This window comes from Seriola aureovittata, chromosome 22 (assembly GCF_021018895.1).
Source record: "Seriola aureovittata isolate HTS-2021-v1 ecotype China chromosome 22, ASM2101889v1, whole genome shotgun sequence".
NCBI lineage: Eukaryota > Metazoa > Chordata > Actinopteri > Carangiformes > Carangidae > Seriola > Seriola aureovittata.
The window spans coordinates 10,041,343-10,062,451 of NC_079385.1; the positions used below are offsets into that span (position 1 = coordinate 10,041,343).

The following is a 21,109-nucleotide window of genomic DNA, read 5'->3' on the forward strand; positions in this document are numbered from 1 at the left end:
GCCATTTAAATCCACATTATTCAGCTTTATTCAAAGTTTGACCCAGGTGCCTCTTTTTATTTTATTGTCATATGAAACTGAGTTGTCACAGTCCTGCCGCGGCGATCTGAAACAAGGCCTCTCTTTATCTGCAGCATTCAAACAGGCACATGACACAAACATATTGTTTGAAAATTTGATTTTTAAGTAACGTGAATGTAGTTTGAAGTCTGTGATATCAGAAAATGATTTGATTAAGTTACATTGAATGCTGTGCATCATATCACCATCACTGATGACGGCCAGCAGTACTAATATTGTTTCATAGTATGCTACAATATTATTACTTCACTTAAGCAACTCAGATGCCATAGCACAGATTCACTACATTCAGTATCAGTCGGTTACATCAGCGCTCAATTTACTTCTGAAAGCATCAGCACAGCAGTAGGTGTGTCAGTTTCACTTACCTGTCCGTACCAGTTATATTCCAGCATTGTGACGACACTTGTGGCATTCACAAACAGACACAATAAAAGCTGTGCGTGTAAGTTCTTGGCACAACCAAAAAATAAATAAAACCTGTGGCCTGTTGCTCTCTTCTCTTCTCAACACAACTATACAACCCTTACTTTCCCCTGTGTGGAAGTGATGTCGTCAGGACTTTGGGGGGCCAGGCAAAAGCTAAGCCATTACACACATTTTTGTACACACGCATTGGCAAGCATACACACACACACACCCCTGAATCTCCTGTTGAATTTTGGCACTCCCAGGGCTTACGACCTGTTGATAATGAACCTGAACCCATTATTTTGAGTCAATGAATTGAAAGAAATAGGGCAAAGAATGAAAGCCACAGGGCCAATTAACGGCATTCTTTGATGTATTACCCTCGCTCGCCACTCAACCAGACCGCTCTGCGCCTTTTGTCTTTATCCCCTCTGTTATTCATTAATTATTCTGAGCGGGGTCAGAGTTCGTGTGGGTAATTGTGCAGACCGTCTCTCTTTGAGGATGGCAAAAGATTCGCCCAACACTGACACTCCCCCTAACTGTGCCCAGCCACCTTGAATTATGCCAATTATTCCAATTCTTTGATTTTTTTTCCCCTCCTTCTCTCTGTTCTATCATTGTACTAAGCTGTACCCCCGCCCCCCCTTTCTGACTTTTCATAGTTCAGTCTCCATCACTGGAATCTCTCACACACATACACACACACACACACACACACACACACACACACACACACACACACAGAGAGAAACAAATACATAGTATTTTGGCAAGGATCTTGGGTATCTGAGGTGGACTCAGGACAGGTGGGGTCTTGTCAGGTTAAAGTAGCTAATCACTGTCAGGTCACCTCAGACCACTTCTTCACATTAAGAATTATCTTTTACACTCAGTTCTACACTTTGTCGCACTGTGCATCTCTAATGTTGTTATGAAGCTACTAAAAACATTAAAACAGCCTTACTACACCGCATTTATCCATTACAAGGAGTTATAAAAACACAGTTTTACTTTGTAAGGTCTTGCCTTTAAGGTCTTCACCTTTTTGACGAGAGTTAGAAGAGTTACATGAGAACACAGATGCCACTTTCATGTTTCCACACTAAATATGAAGCTATAGCATTCAGCTGATGGTTTAAACGTAGGCTAGTTCTGCATATAAGCCCCATGAAAAATACAACTTATCATTGTTACTCTTTAGTTGCTTGCACAGAATAAACAAACAAGATTTCATGTGTTAATTGGTGAGCCTATGAGGTCCTGGTAGGTTTTTTATTTTTTTTTAACCTTTTGACCTTTTGAGGTAGGTGTTTTCAATGGTTATGCTAAGATAACAGCTGCTGACTGTTGCATCATATTTAGACATGAGAGATAGCATCAGTCTTGTCATCTAACTCTCATCAAGAATACAAATAAGCATATTTCCCAAAAAGTCAAACTATGCCTTTTGCAAAAAAGTTTGATATTTGGAAAACCTCTTCTTTTTTTCAGAAACACACTCCTTTTAAAACATATGTCTTCAAACTGAATGAGGTCTTGTTTCCCATAACTGCTGAAAAGAGTTTGTGCCTCTGGATTTTTCACAGTCTGAGCCACTTGTAACGGGCCATTGGAAACGCATTACTTAGTTAAGGATGAAAATTAACTATTGTGAGTCACATCACTGTTCTTAGCTCCATTTTTACAGAATACCCAGCTCTTATCTCTAATGGAGTAGGGAATAGGTGCAGGAAATACAAAACATGGCTTTTTAATTTAGGCATATACTGTACTGTATATTCTCATTTCAGTTATGTGTCTTTTACTTTCCGTGGAAAATAACTAGTTGTGTGTCTGCTACAGAGGAAAAACACAGGAAAATACAGGAAACAAAGGCAATGCCATTCTGCAAGTGATATCAGAGGAAAATGGGCGATTAGGTAATTAGATTAGGAAAAGTCTATGAAGAAAACCCCTCTTTAACATGATTAGGAGAACTGACAGCATATAATGGTTTAATTATCTGTCAGGCAGTTTATAAGTCCCTTTATCTGAATGAATATGGAGGATTGTATCACAGATGTTTTTAAAAGGTCTCCTGAAGCAGACTCCACAGTATACTACACTGTCAAAACCAGCAAGAAAACTTACTATTGAAATACTTTTTTAAAAAAGTAAAAAATGTCACTGGTTATTTTCTTGACTGAAACTGAAGTATCATTCTCATCTCTTCATGATTCAAGAAAATGACTTGAGTAACTTATTAAAGTGGGCTTTTTTTTTTTTGTTATTTCATCTGAAGATTTATGGTCTAAATGTCTCCCAATCAACTTTCCTACAGAACAAGCTTTTTTTTTACCTGCAAGATCTTAAATAACTTTAAAACTCAAAGTGATTTATCTTAGAGCATTTGACCTTTTCTCTCTTAATTGTTGTGTTTAAGAATTCCATGAAAAATGTACATGACTGATGATAATATATACTTCAGTTAGAAATGAATAAGATGGCGCTCGCGTTATATTGGCTGACATGTATGTAGATATGTACTGTACTGATTTAATTTGTAACGTAACACACCTGCAGTTGTAATGCAGCCCACTCCATAGTACACAATACTCTTTGGCTATCATCTGTTTCTGTCCACAAAAATACTTTTTGATATTTCTTGACAACAAACGACCAAACTACATTAAAAGTAACATTTTAAAATTGATAACTATGAGCAAATTTTTCACAATTTTCATCAACTGATAAAAACAAAAAGAAAGATGGATTAATGGACCAATGAAGTAATTACTGTTTTAATACAAAGTTATATATGCATCTGTATGCATCTGCAGAATCACACATTGCATATAGAGACTAAAGCTTTACTGACAATGACTAAAATATAAAATCAAATCAAATATAAAAATATATATCAGTCTCATATAATAATAAAACCATGATTAATCTGTTAACTCAGTGCTACTACTTTAAAAACCTAGATGACATCTGCTTTGTCATTTCCAGTTAGATATCAACTGTCTCTTCAGTACCTTGGTTGCCTATTTGTCTTTCAAGAAAGGGGGCCATGTAAGATCACTGAAAGCCTATGCTAACCTTTTGTCTCTCAAACCCCTTTGGATGTGTTTTCTTCAAAGGGAGTCCCATGTAGCACCGCTGGCTATGGGCAGCCATGAAAGGTTAGGTCCTCAGGCCATGTCTGTGTCACTGACGCCACTGGCTAAACACTGTGTCCCACTCTGACCTCCTTAAATTGATGTGCGTGTGTGACTGTGTGAAGCTTTGCCTATCACAACAGCTCATCTTGTCTTTCAGCAGGGAACCAAAGGGGGGAGAGACGTTAACAAAGGGCCTCGATAAGATCATGTATTAGCCACAAGCCAAAAACAAGAAGGATTCAATGACATGACAAGCTTTTTGATTTATTTTAGGGCCTAGCCTTGCATTTCCTACTGTCTTTTGGCATGAGAACATTTCACTGTAGATCATATCTTGTGGTTGCCTTTCTTAACAGGAAGTTTTTGATGGAAGTACAGATATCTGTAAAGCAATTGAGACTGAAAGTGCTGGTTTGGCTTTCTTATGTCCCATAAAAAGTTAAGGAACGTTAGATATATTTGCAGTGCACACTATTACTACTACATTTTGTGTGTATCTGCAGTATGAAATTTCAAATTCAAAACAGCTCAGCTGCATTCCTTCCTTCATTTTACGATGACAATTTCATTGCAAAAAAAATCAGATTACCCCTGATATGCTTAATGAGTATACTATATCCCTCTAGTTTGACTTTCTCAAATCCACTGCACGTGCTGACATTCAGATGAATCACAAATACATTTAAACCTCAACATTTTTGTGGGTGGTGATGAAATCAGCCCAGTCCTGGATCTTACACACGGCACGCTCTTATGTGCAACCCAAATGACAGGCACACAGGGAGGGCCAGTAGAGAGACTGACACAACAGGGCTTTGGATAGTCAATTGGCCATTTGGACTATGAAGGGTGTTGCTGTACCTGGGTGGTGGGTGGCAGTCAGAATGAATATGGCAGGAGATAATAAAAATCTATCTAACTCGATAATAGCGAGTTAAATCTACCGCTCTCTCTTCTCTTTCTTTTTTCTTCTATCTCTGCCTCCATCGCACCTCGGCCAAGTTGCAACTTCTTTCCACTTTATCCATTGTTTCAAATTAAAAGCCCTAGGCAGACTCATGTAATTGCAACATTATGACATTTTATGTATGTATATAAGGGAAACAATGGTTTATTACACATTGATCATAAACACCTACAGACACACAAACACACTAGGGGTTCCTGAATACCAATTATGTTGTTCTTGTTACCCCCTCTGAGCTTATCTAGCCTCCGGGGAGACCTCCAGCCCACCCCCTCCCTCTTCCTTAAACACAGAACCCCAAACCCAGTGGGAAACCTCCACTGGTCCCAACACACAGTCCCTGTTTACCTGCTCCCTGATACACCCTGTGCCCTTCCCCAGACACACACTAACACTACTACTCTCGACACATTGTACCTTTTTTTGCCCCCTTTTGAATCCTATTAGTGCGTGAACTTAGTTTAACTGAAAAAGACTGTCGACTTCACTCAATTAGGCCTAATAGGATTAGGTTGCTGGTATGGGCCTGGAGGTTTAAATAGGAATGGAATTTTGGCAGACACCTGCTCCATCCATTGCATTAATCTTATAAAGGCTATGGCGTATGCAGGGGCCCCGTTGATGCCCGGGGTTGAATGATTGGATGAATGGCTGAACTAGGTGCATGGTTTTCAATCCTGATGGTATTAGTACGAGAGGAAGTGTGGCCCAGTGGTGAAAGAGGACATCACTGAATCAAAAGGTTGCAGGTCTTGAAGCCAATATGTTGGTAGTTGAAATAGGCACTAAATCTACTTTAAAACACACTGTCATGATGTTCTATAAAAGTAAATACAATATTATTTAATATTATTTTAATACAATTTAGTGTCGTCATTTGACTTATTGTGCATGTTTTTGGACTGTGGGAGGAAGCCAGAGTACCTGGAGAGAACCTACGCAGGCACAGGGAGAACATGCAAACTCCACACAGAAAGGCTCCAGGCCCGGGATTCGAACTGCCAACATCTTGATGATCATCTTATATATGATTTTGCCTACATTTGATATAGTTCTATGTATATAAATATGAGATCAATATCCTTATTGATATTGTAATATTGATTTCATTCAATCATCCAGCCCGAGCTTGGATAGGGAACATTTGAACTTTTTAAGAGGATTCAATATTTTCATTTGTCTTACTGTATGAGTATAATGCCATGTTCCCATGTATCGCACAGACTGGACAACAATAATTACCCATTAACAGATCATTACAAATACTGTATCTATTTTAGGCTTAAAATTCCATTTATCTGCTGTGACTACACAGCTGGAAATGGAGATAACCATTTTGGGATAATGTGTCAACACTCCCAAGGTGGAAAAATGTGAGGTTTCCCCATTCTTCCTATTCTGCTGAATTGTCATGAATGCAGCATTAGCTTCCATTTTTGTCAGTGATTCATAGCAGAAGACTTTATCCATACAGTCACCCTAGTCCGATGAACCTCTGTGAAAACTGTCAGAATTGCTTAAGATATAATGGTCAAAAACACTGCCACAGGACACAAACCATTTCTGAAGATGTTTAGGATGGTGGCGGAAGGGAAGGAAGGCGTAAACGTAAAGAGATGGGGACAGATAAGAGCGGGGGTAGAGAGTAGAGGGCTTGATGAGGCCTATGTTGTTAAGATAATTACTAACAGTCATTGTCTCTTAATACAGAGAGACGAATGGTCTTTTACCATGGCACTGATTTCTTTACTGCTTGATCTTGGCCTAATCACTTGAGCGCGTATCCCATCCACTTATTTGAGATATGAATAAACATTTTGGATTGTAATTTTAGGTTTTTATCCTTGTATAAAGCAGGTACGCAACTGAATATGATGGTGTATACAGACTGTATAAGTTAATATAGCATTAAAAGAATTGAGTTGCCTAACACATCATAAAAACAACAGAACAGAACAACATAAAATAGCTTAAGGAAGGTAAAAACATGAGGACAGTAAGTCTATAGAAGTGACATTAGAGAGTGGTCAAGAACAAAAAGAAAAAAGAAAAACATCCTGAAGTAATTACAAAATCTGGAAGCACTAATGGCAAAGGTGCGATCAAGTTTTCAGTCTAAACTTGGAAAATTCAATTAGGGGCCAATCTGAGGCCCCAGACAGGCTGCTGAGGTAAAAATAGTTTGTACCGCCATCTTTCCCATCTACTCAAGGTGAGGTGAAATCATGTAACAATCACTGGCCTCCACTGCCTGTGTCTATACCAACCAGAGAAGATAAGATGCAGATAATGAATCAGACTTAGGCATCAGAAAACCTCGCTCAACTTTTGCCACATTGCAAAGGGGTATCGTAAGGCGAGGAGGTGCATTTGCCAATCAAATACAAGCCAGCATGCATTGTAACATGAACACCATATTTCTAGTGTTTTCCCGGCAATCTCCCCGATGAAAGATAAAAGTTGCTGCCAGAATACTTTCCAGAGTTGTAAAATTCTGTCTCGTAGCACAACCCTGTCTCCAAGAAATTACTTTTTTATAAAGAACTAAAATAGTTTTTTCCAAATTACACTGTGGTGACAAATGCAACTGTTTTTGAGTGAAGGAAGACCTACATTTATGTACTGCACCACACTTGCTATGAGGTGGTCGGGGTTGGCGATGGCACATAAAGCACAGGACTATGACTCTAGAGCCTGTGGTTTGCTTCCAGAGAAAAAGAAACAAAAGCATTGTGGTTAAGGTTAAGATCGTGGTTAATAAACACAGTTTGTCTCAAGTCACTGTTTACATTTTCTGTATTAAACCAGACCACAATCTTTTCCAAATGCTGCCAGATCCTAATAATAAATAGTTGTTATGAGCGGATATTGTATTGCAAGACCAGATATTTAAACAAAATAAATACATTGTCAGTGAACATTTTACCGATGTGTTCGGATCTGTTAATTTCCTCATTATGTAAATAGCGAATATAATCCAGTCAGCATCACGTTTCCCTCAAAACATATTTGCTTTTGCAAATTAGTTATACTATGAATGTATTCTCTAGGAGACAGCATTGCAAAGCGTTTTAAACCGCTGTGCTGTGTGTTGGTAAAATTGGGCTGGAAAATAGTGCTGTTAAGGAAGCCATCCTTAATATTTTGTATGACTGGTGTACATCTTTCCCAAATACTTCCTTTCTACAGCAAAGAGCAGAAGAGTCAGAATCATATTTTAAATATAGAGAAGGACTGCTCATCTGTCTGCACAGGTGTAATTTTAAGATGTTCATGTGGCTGTTTTGCTCTGTATTTGTGTTATAACCTCAACATGTCAGTTTCAAACTCAGCTACAGATAGGAATTTGGATTGACCCATGAGATGTTTTAGTATATCTTCTCCAAAGTATAATTCCAGTGGCAACATGAACAAGCTAGTTTCTAAAATGCAACATCTTTACCTGTTCTCTACCATCAGCACAACCAAAAAGCATTATGGTATGCATATGTTTCCAAATGTATTACCAGATTTTAACAAATGCCCGTGAGTGTAGTCAATCCTCTTCGTTACTAATTACCATTCTTCCCAGGGGTGTCATACCAAGTCTCATACCAACACCTCACAATGTCTTTCCCGGAGGTCTCTCCATGTCGTGTTGTTTAGTGAATAGCTATCTTGGTGGCCTTGAACCCCCCCCCCCTCTAGTGCCCCCACCTCAAGGGATTATGATATGTTTTATCCAGAAGTAGTCTGTGTTCTTGTTCTGTGTGTCAATTATGGGGACAGTCTAATGGCTTTATCTCTGCTGTTGTGAGGACAATCGGCATAGGGAGGGGTCAGGGGTGAGCTGGAGGGCCGGCGGTGTCTGTGTGTATGTGTGTGTTGTGAGGATGGAGTTATGTCCAGTGTGAGGCACTAAAGAATTTAACATGAAGCATTAAGAGGGCTATTCTGTCTAATCCTATTAGTGTCCTAGATAACCCTTTCATATCAGAAGAGGTCAGGGGAAAGACCTCTGTGAAAAATCTCTCTGAAACCAGCAATTCCATCATCCAATCATATGAAAAAAAGATGACATCTCTATCTTTCTGACATCAAAAGGTAGTTGCAGATCTCTAAGTATGTATTAGGCCAGGTTCCATAAAGATACTTAGACATAGAAATCTAGCCATTAAAATAGCGATAGCATCACTTTTCACTTTTTTTAATATAGTTTTTTTTTTTTTCTGAAAATTTAGGTTTCATTTCATTTTAAGTCGAGCATGAAGATTCCAGCACACTGTATCGGTTCTGAGCTCTACTAAAATAAAAGACTATTAGAGTATAACAAACCAATGTTTCCTTTATACATGTTAACGTCAGTTCCAAGCCAACAGCTTTTAAAAAGAAAAAAAAAAGCTGTATTCATTAGCTTCCTAACTGCAGTACATTACCTATATGTAGTTCTTCTTATATTATTAATGTTTCTAGCACATTGTTCCATCTTTCTGAATTATTACACAGGACTTCTGTCTGTCTCTATTCCTTCATTCATGCATGCACCCAGTCCAGCAGGCAAACAGCAGTCCAGCCAGCCCAGGCGCTCAGCCAGTCCAGATGGGTGGTCCAAACCAATCATCACTGCTCTCCCATGCTTTGGCCTGCTAGTGTCCCTGCTGCCCTGACACCCTCCTTCTTTTCTTTGCTCCCTCCCTGTCTCATGCATTCCTCTTATTTCCTCTCCTCTTTTTCTTCACATCAGTCCTGGCTCCTTCCCTTTTCCTTGCTGGCTGTTTTCTCTGCCACATTTTCCCTCCTCAATATGTTTTCAATCTTCCTCCTTTTGTCTTTAATTTATTCCCCTTAATATCTCAGGTTCTATTTTTCCATTTCCACCCGTGCGTTAGCAACAACATTAGCTCCTCTTCCTCACCTGTCTGTCACTGAGCTGGAGTTGACCTTGTGGATGGGCCGAGAAAGAGTTTTCCGATGTGAATCAGTCATTTGATCACGATGTTTCGTTGTAACAGGAATGAGAACAAGACAGGCAAAGTGCGCTTGTCAAACCACTGCTTTTGTCTTTGATTGCCACAGTGAGTACAAGCTGGCCAGTTCAATTTATGGAAATTTTCGCAACAGCACAGTGAAGTTATGAGTCTGTTTCCACTATGACTCACAGGCTCTGCCATGGATATTAGACAAACAAACCTTGAGTTGTAGTGTGTAAAGAGCCATTTACCCACAGTGTTGTATTTGACAGCAGTTTCAGAACACACCAGATTTAGTTTGGAACATACTACGGGTCTAACTCAACACTGTTTGTGCAACTCAAAAGAATAGACTGAAGATATTATCGACTCAAAGCAAGTTTCATCATAAAGAACCTTCAGAATATATAAGTAACTTTTCCTATGATCCTCCACAGAAAGTCATTTCAGCATTTTGAAACACTGTGGTTTTTTATCACCATATTAGGTCAATTATGAACTAAATTAATTCTCAGGAAATGGATAGGACATAGGTAGTTTAATATGCATCATTTATAGTCTGGGAAGATATGAAATTAGTATGTGAAATCTGGAGTTCAGTCATAATAGCACCAGAGAGGTAATTCTCCAGGCAAAAGTAGAGTGCCATAGTCCTTTGGGGAAGGACTCTACCCCCAACATCTCCACTTGCATCCACCTAGCCACTCTTCCTCTTGCCTTGAAGGGGGGCAGCTCATACCTCGAGGCAGATATCGACTCACAAACACTCACACGCATTTGCACATGCACACAAACACACACATCACACACAAGGCCAACTTTAGCACATGAAAGGCCTCCTACAGAAGTGAAAAACATACTGCAACAATGCTTTGAAGTCTATCAGTCATCCAACTAATGTGGGGATGTTTTCTGTTCCTCCTCCTCTAAAAGTCTGATTCATATCTCCCTTCCAGAAATTCCCTCCCTAAAGCCTAAGAGACATCCGATCTGGGAGTTATTTGGCTCTTTTCACAATAGCCCCGACGTATCCCAAACATACAAAATTCAGTCTCACTTTTGCATCAAAGCAATGCAGGAAAATAGATGTGATTTTTTTAAATCCCAAATGAGGCCTGCAATCTTTGTGAAATCTAAAAAAAAAAAAAAAAAAAAAAGAACTCAACCATAAGAGAATGCAACAGTATGCATACATTGAATGGTATACAGTAATTGCAGTAGCCAGTTATGGCTCAGTGATCTGTCAGCACATTGTGTGTGTGGGGTGTTTTAGTTGCCTGGACAATAGTGCTAAAATCCCCAGAGACAGAATTCCAAAGAAATGACCCCTAAAACACAGAGTTCATTCAAATGGTTCCTGACGCATGTGAACAACAGCGATATGGTCACAATCAGGCTAGTATGTATGTAGTGGCAGATGGTTACACATATACTGTAAGAAGACATGTGTTTCCATTGTAAGCAGCATTTAAAAAGAATAATACAAATAAAATATGTAGTTTTCTAAAGCAGTGATCTCACCCCTGTTGCGTTTTTTTTTTTTTTTTTTTTTTTCAAAGGCCTCTAAACAGCTGTGATGAATAGACTACACAGTATGTCATTGATGTTGTTTACAGGCGACAAGCTGGAGGAGGGTCAGCAGAGGAGGCCTGCTGAGTTTACGACCTGGTTGGGTTTCATATTTATGACAGCTGATGCATTTGATGGAGCTCTGTAATTAAACTTTTTTTTTTTAACCTGACAGTTCAGTAATTACTTGTGGTGATATACAATTTGGGCTATTAGGGGAAGCGCAGGGGCAAGAGAAAACTCACATTAACCGTGTAAAACTCACATTAACCGTGGATCTTTTAAACTGGAGCAAACTGGACAAAGATCACAGCTCTTTGTCTGCTCGCCATATAAGTGTAATGTGAAAAGATTGAGAGGAACAAAGGGAGTTTAATGCACCAAAAACAGACACAGGACATACCAGCAACAGGCATGTGGAAATATATCAAAATAAGGATTTGTTCTGATCTTTATAAAACTGTATCATTATACTTTAAATTCTTGGAAATTGATGCATTAATATGAATGTAAAATAATATTTGAATATAACATAGATGGAAACCTATATTGGTGAACCATTTATGCAAAGCCCTGAAACAAAATATGGTTAGTTATAACAGAAGTATCTGAAATGGCCCCTTTAAGTTTTGTCTTATGATATGTTACACGTCACTGTTATAAATGTTCATTTTTAGCTATGTGGCAAGGCTGCAGGGATCAGTGAGTCATCCCACCCACCTTGGTCCTGAAATATCTCAACAAATATTTGATGGCTTTTATTGATATTTTTGTTCAGATGATCATGTTCCCCGAAGGATGATTGCTACTGATTTTAGTGACCCCTTGCCTTTCCCTCTAGTGCCACCATGAGGTTGACATTTTCTGATTTTTAGTGGAATGTCTCAATAAAACCCGATTCGCACATTCATGTTCCCCTCAGGATGAATTGTACCGACTTTGATAATCCTTTCTGTATTCATCTACCACCATCATCAGAATAGAACAGTAGTAAAATAATAAAATAATATTTGCAAAACTAATGCCATTCTTATCAGCCTCAGCTGTACCTTGTGTTTAGTGCTAGTTAGCAAATGAGAGCCTGTTAACATACAAAACTAATGTAAATGAAAATGTGAACATTACATTTGCTAAGTAATAGCATGTCAGTATTGTGATAGAACGCTCTGTGCCTGCAAACAGCCACACATATCTGCTAGCATGGCTGTAGAGTCTGAGTCTTGTTCAGACATAATTAAGTTACCAATAATGGTTTGAATCTGATTTATTAATTAACTTTCAACACTCTGATTAGGACAGTGTTACCATGATGTTCTGTTGTGTCTACCTACCGTCCATGTGTTTTGGGATTGGTACCAAGCGGGGTGTTGTGCTCTGGTGTAGGCTCCACCGTAGGGACCCTGGGAGCGAGAATAATGAAGGGTGCCGCTGGGACGAGGGGGGTGGAACTCAGGCCAGCTATGTGGATGTGGTTCAGAGTTATATAATTCCTGTATGTCTCTCTGACTAATCACCCACTGGTTGTTTGGACCGGAGCACGACTGGAACATTTCTGACATCCCGAAACTGTATCTAAGCAAAAAAAAAAAAAAAAAGGAAATAACAATTAGTCAGTAAATTAACCAATTATGTAATGAAATTGTTATATTATCCTTATTAAATCATGATTTATTCTTGAATTTCTCAGTGGATAACTTATTTAGGAGAGGGAAACGAGAGGGCAGAAGGGAGATGCACGGGTGGATGTGGTTGTGTGTGTGTTTGTGCATTTGCCAGTTTGCATGCATTTCTGATCATGAGTAAAAACTGTGTTCCACTGAGTGTAACAATGGATGCCATAGTTTCCCTGGTTGCTAATCTTGAAAGCTGGACAGTTTCCTATTACAACATTAAAGGAAAACTTTGCAGCACACATCAGCACATATTAGTCACAGGGTGGTATGTGGTGGTCTGTCATGTCCACAATACACTAATGTTCTCTGAAGCCATTTAAAGCAGAATCCTTTTCTTCTGCATCCAACTGGCTTGGGCCTATTTACCATCAATGGATACCCAAAGAAGTACATTAACTGTATTGACTATGCCTTAGCTCCTATTGGAACTTTGTGCTTGGGAGCTTCACCATCTGCTGTCAAAAAATTTGAGAACTTTAAGAAATTATCAACTTTCCAAAGGAATCTTGCCCAGAACTGCAGGGGATAGGGAGAAGTCATCGACAGCCAGTGGTCCCAAGGGGAGCCAAGGGCACAAGTATGAAAGTAAGTAAGTACTTCATATCTAAATTACAATATTTGAGTGCAAATTAGCTGTCACTGCCAGTGGAGTACTAATGGAGAATACATGCAAAATAGGAGACTCATACATTTGCTACAATGCAGAACTGATTGAACACATAGAGAAGGTAGCTTAAAAAAGAAGAATGTGTGTGATTATAATCTTGGTGTCTAGTTTCTGCCTCTCTCTCGCTCCTTTCTCCTTCTCCCTCCTCAAGTGAGAGGTTAATTGGCAAGGCATATGGCCGCCTGGCTGTCCAAGCACAGTGCAAACAGCGTTTAATTGCCTTTATTCTGTCACCAACATTGCAGAATACCTCCGCTGCAGAGTTTGCCAGGCAGTTCTAGGCACTGTGTAAAAATGTGTAGATGACGTGGACCGGGCCTGAGAAAACAGGTTTTTGTAAAACGTAGAGACGGGGTTTTGTTCACCTAGCTGCATTCCTACAAGAACGGTCATTTGGAACAACTGGTTTGTTTGTGTGGGTTTAGCCTGAGTCTTTGTCTGTGATTTGTGAGCTTCACTGTTAACCCATGGGCAAGGCATCTTTCTTAAATAACAATTAACTGGCTTAACACATGGAGAGTGTTTTATGGGTTTGGGAATGTCACTCAACCAGGCTTTTGTCACCCAGTTACCCCTCCGCCATTATTAACCCATAATGGGTGTAGTCCGGTCAAATGGTTCAGGGTCAGGAATAAAATACACACCTTCAGGGATTATATTTGAATGTCCTACATTTAAATTTTACTGCCCATCCAGAACTTAATTTAGAATCGTTATTTTATTAACTGTATCAATGCAGATTTTTAGCTGTAATTTAAATTAAATTATATTCTAAATTTTCTTATTTTCGGGAGGCATAAGGGACTCTGATTGGAATAATATGACCACTGGCAATGGAGAGCAGCAAACTTCCCTGACATATGGTTTGTGGATAACTGAACACTTTTCCCTACCTGGGTTTAAGACCAGTCTGAGCTTTTGTTATGAACAATGAACACTGGTTTTTCTAATAACTCCAGGTTTAACTACTTCCTATCATTTATCATCTTCAGTGTAAAACATTGCAGTTTACTTTGGTTAACAGTTAACAGTCACATATTAACCCCAAACCAACAGTCCAGTGTGAACAGCTAAATGCAGATTGTAAACTGAACCTGTATTCATTATCTCAAGTCCTACACAGGGTTTGTGTGTGAAAGTGTTATAAGTGAGGAATGTTAATCCACTGTTGGCAGCACTGGATGAGGCAGCTGCCTTCCAACTGTCATTCAGCAAATAAAAATCCTCTTTCGTAAAATGTGTGCCTCTGGAATTTTCAAATTACAAGTTCAGTTCCTAAAATTCAGATTTTTAATCTGAATTTCACCTTATTTAGTTGTTCAATATTCACATGACACATTTAAATACAGTTTCCATTTATGCGTTAATCCTCTTGCATTTAGCTCTTCCCTGTTTGTGATCTCAACATTCCTTACACAGAATGTAAAAGTAATCCACTAGAGAGTCGATTAATACTCTTATACTTTACTGATCAGCATAGTACTTGTAACTCGTATACTTGTAACATTTTCTTTGTGTGTGTGTGTGTGTGTGTGTGTGTGTGTGTGTGTGTGTGTGTGTGTGTATGTGTGTGTTTTCACTAGCGTGCTTGAGAATGTGTTTGTTTCTATTTCCATTGTTTTGTCTGTCTTTACTTCTCCATTTCCACCGAACTATAGAAGTACTACTACTAGAAGTCTGTGAAGTGTTCCTTTAATGAGCATCCTCAGGCCACGGCAGCATTGTCTCTCATTACTAAGGACTAACATTGGTTGTTGCAGTTAATCTCATTTAATTTATTCACTAATCAACATTTGGGAAGCCACTTTTTAAGACATGATCTAGATCATTTTCACATCTGGTTTAATGTAAATCTTGACCAACTCTGGTGTTCTCCTCTCCTCCTTAATTAGCTCACCTTATCCACAGTGGGTCATTATTTATTGTCCGCTGAATGACCACGTAATGCTATAAACAGTGTGACTGTGATGTCCTGAACTCAAGATACCAACACCTTATGATCACCTGGTTGTTCAACAAATGGTCCCCCTGTTTGACTTCCTTTTATTCCAACTGAGAACTGACGGTTAACTGAAGGCCTCCTGCTGCTCTGGATGTTTACAGATACACAAAGCCTTGTTGTTGCTGAAAGACAACAGACAACAGTGCTGCACTGCTTATGCTCCAGGCCTGGTTCCAGTCTCCAGTTCACCCACCTACCCACCCACCTACCTACCTACCTACCTACCTACCTTCCTACCTACCTGCCCACCTACCTACATACCCATCTTACAGACTTACAGACTTACACAAATCCTCACCCACCCACGTGGAGACAGGAAGTTTGGAGTATCATTGCTGAGGATTTTCTCAGTGTCTGTGTCACAGCTGAGAAAACACACACACACACACACACACACACACACTGACGTTTGCCTCATTAAAACCTTTCCCATAGATGTACTACTTTGTACAGCTCTCCACTCATCATCACCTCCAATCCGCTCAACCCTTGCCTCCCTTTGAGCTCCACTATTTATTTTCATCAAGGCCTCTCTCTCTCTCCTTCCTTCTCTCTATGTCTCTCGCTCTCCCTCTCATCCACAGTGGACTTTGTTGCTGGGCTGTCATGTATTGAAGCACCTATTTATTTGCTTTTTTCACCGCTAATTCTCTCGTATTGTCCCTCCCGGCGTCCCATCGCGTCGGGAACAAGGCCGCGGCAAGAGTTTTGCTCCCTGCGCTGAAGACATGAGTCAGTGAGCCAAGATAATGATGAAGAGCTCAGACACACAGGAGATCCAGCCTCTATCACTGATCACACCGGCAAAGTCCTCTTAGCATACACCCCCTCACACAAGGTCATTATTCCAGAGAGTATTGGGTTCGCGTGAAGAGCTGAGGTCACCATTTAGAGCTGTGTTTCAAAACCTGCGTGGTTCAGCTGTTTCTCAACTGTTTGCTCTCATTCCTGCAACTAAAATACAACTTTGACACTATAACTTGTTAAAGAAGCCATGCAAAATGCGTGTGAGAAAAATCTAACGTAGATGCTCACAGGACAAACTTGTATATTAATGCTTATAGTTTCTTGACGCTTGCAAGGTCTGTTTAATGTCCATGTGGTCCACTGGTGCAAGCTGGTATGAAATGGCATCTCAAAAAGGGAAGCTATAGCTTTTACATGACATTTGAAGCATCTCTACAGCAGATATTATCTACATCAACAATAGAAACATTCACTTTTAATTCAATAATTTTCCTCATCACTAAGCAAGTAATATATTTGCTTGCTATAATATATTTAATTTAAAATTTGAGTGCCCCAACCTGAACTGTAAAATACAAGTGCGTATGATCATATAAGTTCATAATATATGAAACATCTTGCCCCTGTCCTGTCACATAAAGACCAAAGATCATTTATCATGTTGTTGGAAACCAATCTGTACAAAGGAGAGGCAGCACAGAGGAGCTTTTGTCTTTATGCTTAAAATATGGACGAAAACACTGATGTTGTTGTGTGTGCATGGACGAATACAATAACAATACAATACAATACAATAACTCTCTCTGGACGAGGAAAACTGAGAGATTCTATATGTGTCTACTTCACAAGTCCATCAGATCCGTTCTGTGACTTCAAAGACTGGTTTCAGGAAGAGGCTGTAGACCGTGGATGAACATTCACTTTCACTTTTCATTGGTCAAGGGTGTGTGCCACCGCTGAGAGGAGGTTACCACAGCCTGACTTTGAAGTCAGTCCTCAGAGCAGACAATGTTTACATTCTTCCAGCACATTACACCCCCCTGCCCGCAGCTTCTTCCACACATCTCTCTATTGGACTGTGCAAATGCTAAATGAAAAATGAATTAATTAGTTTTCATCTTTGTTTTTATTATTATCATTAGTAGTAGTAGTATCAAAAGCCCAGTTATTTCTTTTTAAATAATAAATGCACTTCTTTGGAAATTAGTCAAATCCTAGTTGTCGTTTCCAGGTCAACCACAAGATGGCGTTGTTTGCACCGTTCAGCTTCTTAAGAAAGACATTTTCATTATTTCTTTCTTTGAAACTGAAACTTAAGCCCCTGCAGAAGTATGAAAAAAAGACTCCTCAATTATTTGAGAAGGCGGGTGTGTGTCATCAGCTGTTTCCAAATGACATTCCTGTCAAGCCGTGACTCAGACATGAATGATCTCTCAAAGTTGCAAAACTCTTGAAGTGCCCTGTGCATAAGCTTTAAAGGTCAAAATAATACTGCACACCTCCATCATGCTGCACATTACACTGAGTTTGCACCCCATCCTCTGAACATAGAACCAGCTCTGTGACACTGCACACGTCTCTGCTACTGCACACCAGCACCCCACAAAAAACTCAAACCCTCAACTCAGCACCTTTTGCTTTCTAGGATTATTTCTGACAGATATTTGGTTCAAAATACAATGAGAGAAAAATACTGCTTAGTCATCTTGTTGTGACTCATCGTCCCATGAGGCCTTTACACACGTCCACCTACTTTGCCTTATAGCTCAATCTGGCCACACGGTTTTCCCCCTCCCCAGCCCTGAACCTGCACACGCACAGCTCTGAAAACAACATTCCCGTGATGTAAGATTGGAGAAGTTCACAGGGTTTTTTTTTTTTTAACATTTTGTAAATAATATCAGGTGACTAAAATTGAGGAAGTTCCCCATGAGGAACTTTAAAGATTTTCCCGCTGTGTCATTATGCTGCATCAAAGCTGCACTCAAACCCAAATACAACATGCCCACGCTAGGACAAGTGATGCGAGCAAACATCAAGACCTATAATGCGGCATGACAATCTTTTACAAAGGCAATTTCATGAAATAATAAGAGCACGGAGAGGAGTAAAGGTTTTACATGTAAGTACATTTTATAATCATGCAGATAAAAATTTAGAGAAATTACATGGCAATTATTGTTCGAGAAAAAGCATGTTAGAAAAAGAAAAATAATGCAGTTACAATAATTAAAAACATTTATTTCAGATGTTTGAGAGTATACAGTAACAAAATAACAGTGTTGTTTGGTTATTTAAACATAATTATAACCAACAAACTATAACCTGGGCAAGTTATTATAGTAACATTCTCCAAAATCAACATCTCAGGAACCTAGTGTGTGTGTACCTTAAAAATTGTCCTCAGCTACACAAAGTATATATATAAATATATGTGTATATATATATTATATCTACATAACTATGAACAAGACATATATGTATTTAAGAGCCAAAAAGTAGTTATTTATATCCAAAAACATTCCAACCTGGCACTAACGAACTTCCTGTTCAAACAGGATGTTGCTTGTGATGAAGTGAGGTGATGGGCTTTTTACCATCCCTTGTAAATATCAGCAAGGGCAGCTTTTATAAACTACACATTAAGCCACATTATAGCACACCTTCAGCTACAAAGCAATATTATTTGCATGTCAAAAAAAAAAAAGAGAAAAAAAAGTGTCAAATTCTCAATTACCTGTAGTTTGGAGGTTAAGGAAGAGAGGTCCTCTTTGAACAGTAGATATCTGGTTATTTACTCCAAAGCTCACTTTCAAATGAACTTGCTTGTTGATCGACCTACTGATGTTTAATAAATTCTGGAAGCACAGACTAGTGAAAGGGCCCCACATTTAAACCAAATTGTGTTTCCTCTTTTCTAGCAGCCAGGAGCGGGGTGCAAAGGGAAGCTTTTGTGTCAGCCGCCCCACATCCAAGACAGAAATAATCGCAGATTCTTGCAAGTCATTGTGTTGCATAATCGCGCATAGTCGCCCATTAATTAATCAGATAGATTCAAAAATGGGAAAAAAAAAAAACGTCAGTATTACAATTCTGTCTGTTGTATGTAACTTAAGGGTTTTTTTTCAGGTTTTCTGCAAATTCTCAACACAATCATGGTATAACCTGGTAAATTACAAGATACTTGAGATGATCATGCAGCATTCACACTTTGATATTGTTGTCAAGGTCGATACTAAAAATAAAGGCTTGACGTTCAAGTGCAGACTGAAGGCTGTTAATTTCATATTCTTGAGACAGTTTGTCCATAACTGATCAGTGCTGCTCAACTTGTAAGAACAAAACACACAAGTGTTTTTGGTCAGCTTTACAGAACGGTGACATTTCATTCCAGAGGAAAAGGGCTCGGATATTGCATTCACGGTCACACTGTAATCTGCATAATGACAATGATGAACAACCCATCAGTGACGATTTGAGAGAAAAAGCCTCCAAATTCCCCTTCAGATGCATGTTGATTGTGTTTATTCATGGCAGTTAGGTTGATGAGGGAGCAATATGGAGGAGGCTGGATGGACACTTGTTACATGTTACCGTTAAAATAGCAGACATCTCTTGACGAAGAACAAACAGCAGAGGCAGACTGAAATCAAGGCGTCTGCGAAAGCTCTCAGGAATGCAAATTCAAAAGCACTTCATTACTTGCTTTTTCCCTGAAATCTCGTGTCTGAGAGACTGAACTAAGTGGTTAATCAAGCCAAAAACCAAACCATGTCTGAGGGGCCAGAGAGGAGACCTCTGCTCACAGACAAGGCCAACACTGTGTGTGTGTGTGTGTGTGTGTGTGTGTGTGTGTGTGTGTGTGTGTGTGTGTGTGTGTGTGTGTGTGTGTGTGTGTGTGTGCATGCGTGCGTGCATGTGTGTTCACAGGATATATGTAAGAGCATGAGAAAATACACGTGTGTGTTCTGAGTCTATACCACACCAGGAAGATCTACATAGCTTGAAGATAAATTCCCACTCATTGTTAATGATTGTGAATTAATCACAATCACTTGTTATGATTTGGACCATACGAAGCTTCATCACAGTATGGACTCACTAGAGCAGAAAACTAAAGATACAAAGTTTCGTTCAACTTTTGAAAATGAAAGTATAACAATCCTGATGTCATGATGTCAAGTTACCTGTTAGTTACTTGCTCATTTTGTGAACCACAACAGCCAGTTAGTGACAAAAAGAATTATTTTAATAAAATCTTAACATCCGTCAGAATGTTACAGTTCATCCGGAGGAGTATATGGATCTCTGGTGTGGATTTCATGGAAATCCATCCAAAATTTGTTGAGATATTTCAGTATGGCTTAAAATCCCTGCTGATTTGCCAAATATTGGGGGCATCTCCCAGGAAATCATTTGTAACCCTTTTTTGCACAGTTCCAGTTTTTTTTTAACACTTGAAAAACTTTCTCCAAATAAAACACATGTGGAGTTTCAGCGAGTATTGATAGTGGAGTATTTCAGTTTGCTCATAGTGCGATATTCAAGAGCAGTTTGACAAGACACCAGATTTTATTGTGTACTGTGTTATTCTATAACTTCTGTTTCGTGCATTCAGGATCTGACAGCTGAGGGGAGGCACTTGAAATGCTAAGAGGAAGAAACTAGCACAAACTCCAAACATGCTGAAGGGTTTAGTTAATTTAGAGGCTGTTACACACATACAGTCTGTAACAATAATTGTCTGCATTATTCTGGTGGAGGCAGCATCTTCTCCTAACCTTTCTTTATCACATTAGCAAGGCCTGAACACAATTTGAACGCTAGGTGACCATTCACACACCAACACCAACACCATTAAAGTCCTGTGTTGTCTGTTGTTGATGGATTTCACATC

At 39.2% G+C, this 21,109-nt stretch overlaps 1 protein-coding gene across 4 annotated transcripts in view; it reads right to left on the reverse strand.

Annotated features, from left to right (window-relative positions):
• The window catches only part of tfec (transcription factor EC), a 46,590-nt gene extending 27,282 nt beyond the window's left edge, over window positions 1-19,308 (reverse strand). For 2 of the 4 annotated variants that reach the window (XM_056367034.1, XM_056367030.1), the window contains exons 1-2: window positions 18,950-19,308; window positions 12,455-12,695 (exon numbers count right to left, since the gene is read on the reverse strand). In XM_056367034.1, coding sequence (XP_056223009.1) covers window positions 12,455-12,682 — 228 coding nt within the window. In that variant the 5' untranslated portion in view covers window positions 12,683-12,695; window positions 18,950-19,308. The remainder of the gene's footprint in view (window positions 1-12,454; window positions 12,696-18,949) is intronic. The other 2 variants (XM_056367037.1, XM_056367033.1) reach the window with 1 other exon arrangement.
• Between the last annotated feature and the right edge of the window lie 1,801 nt (window positions 19,309-21,109).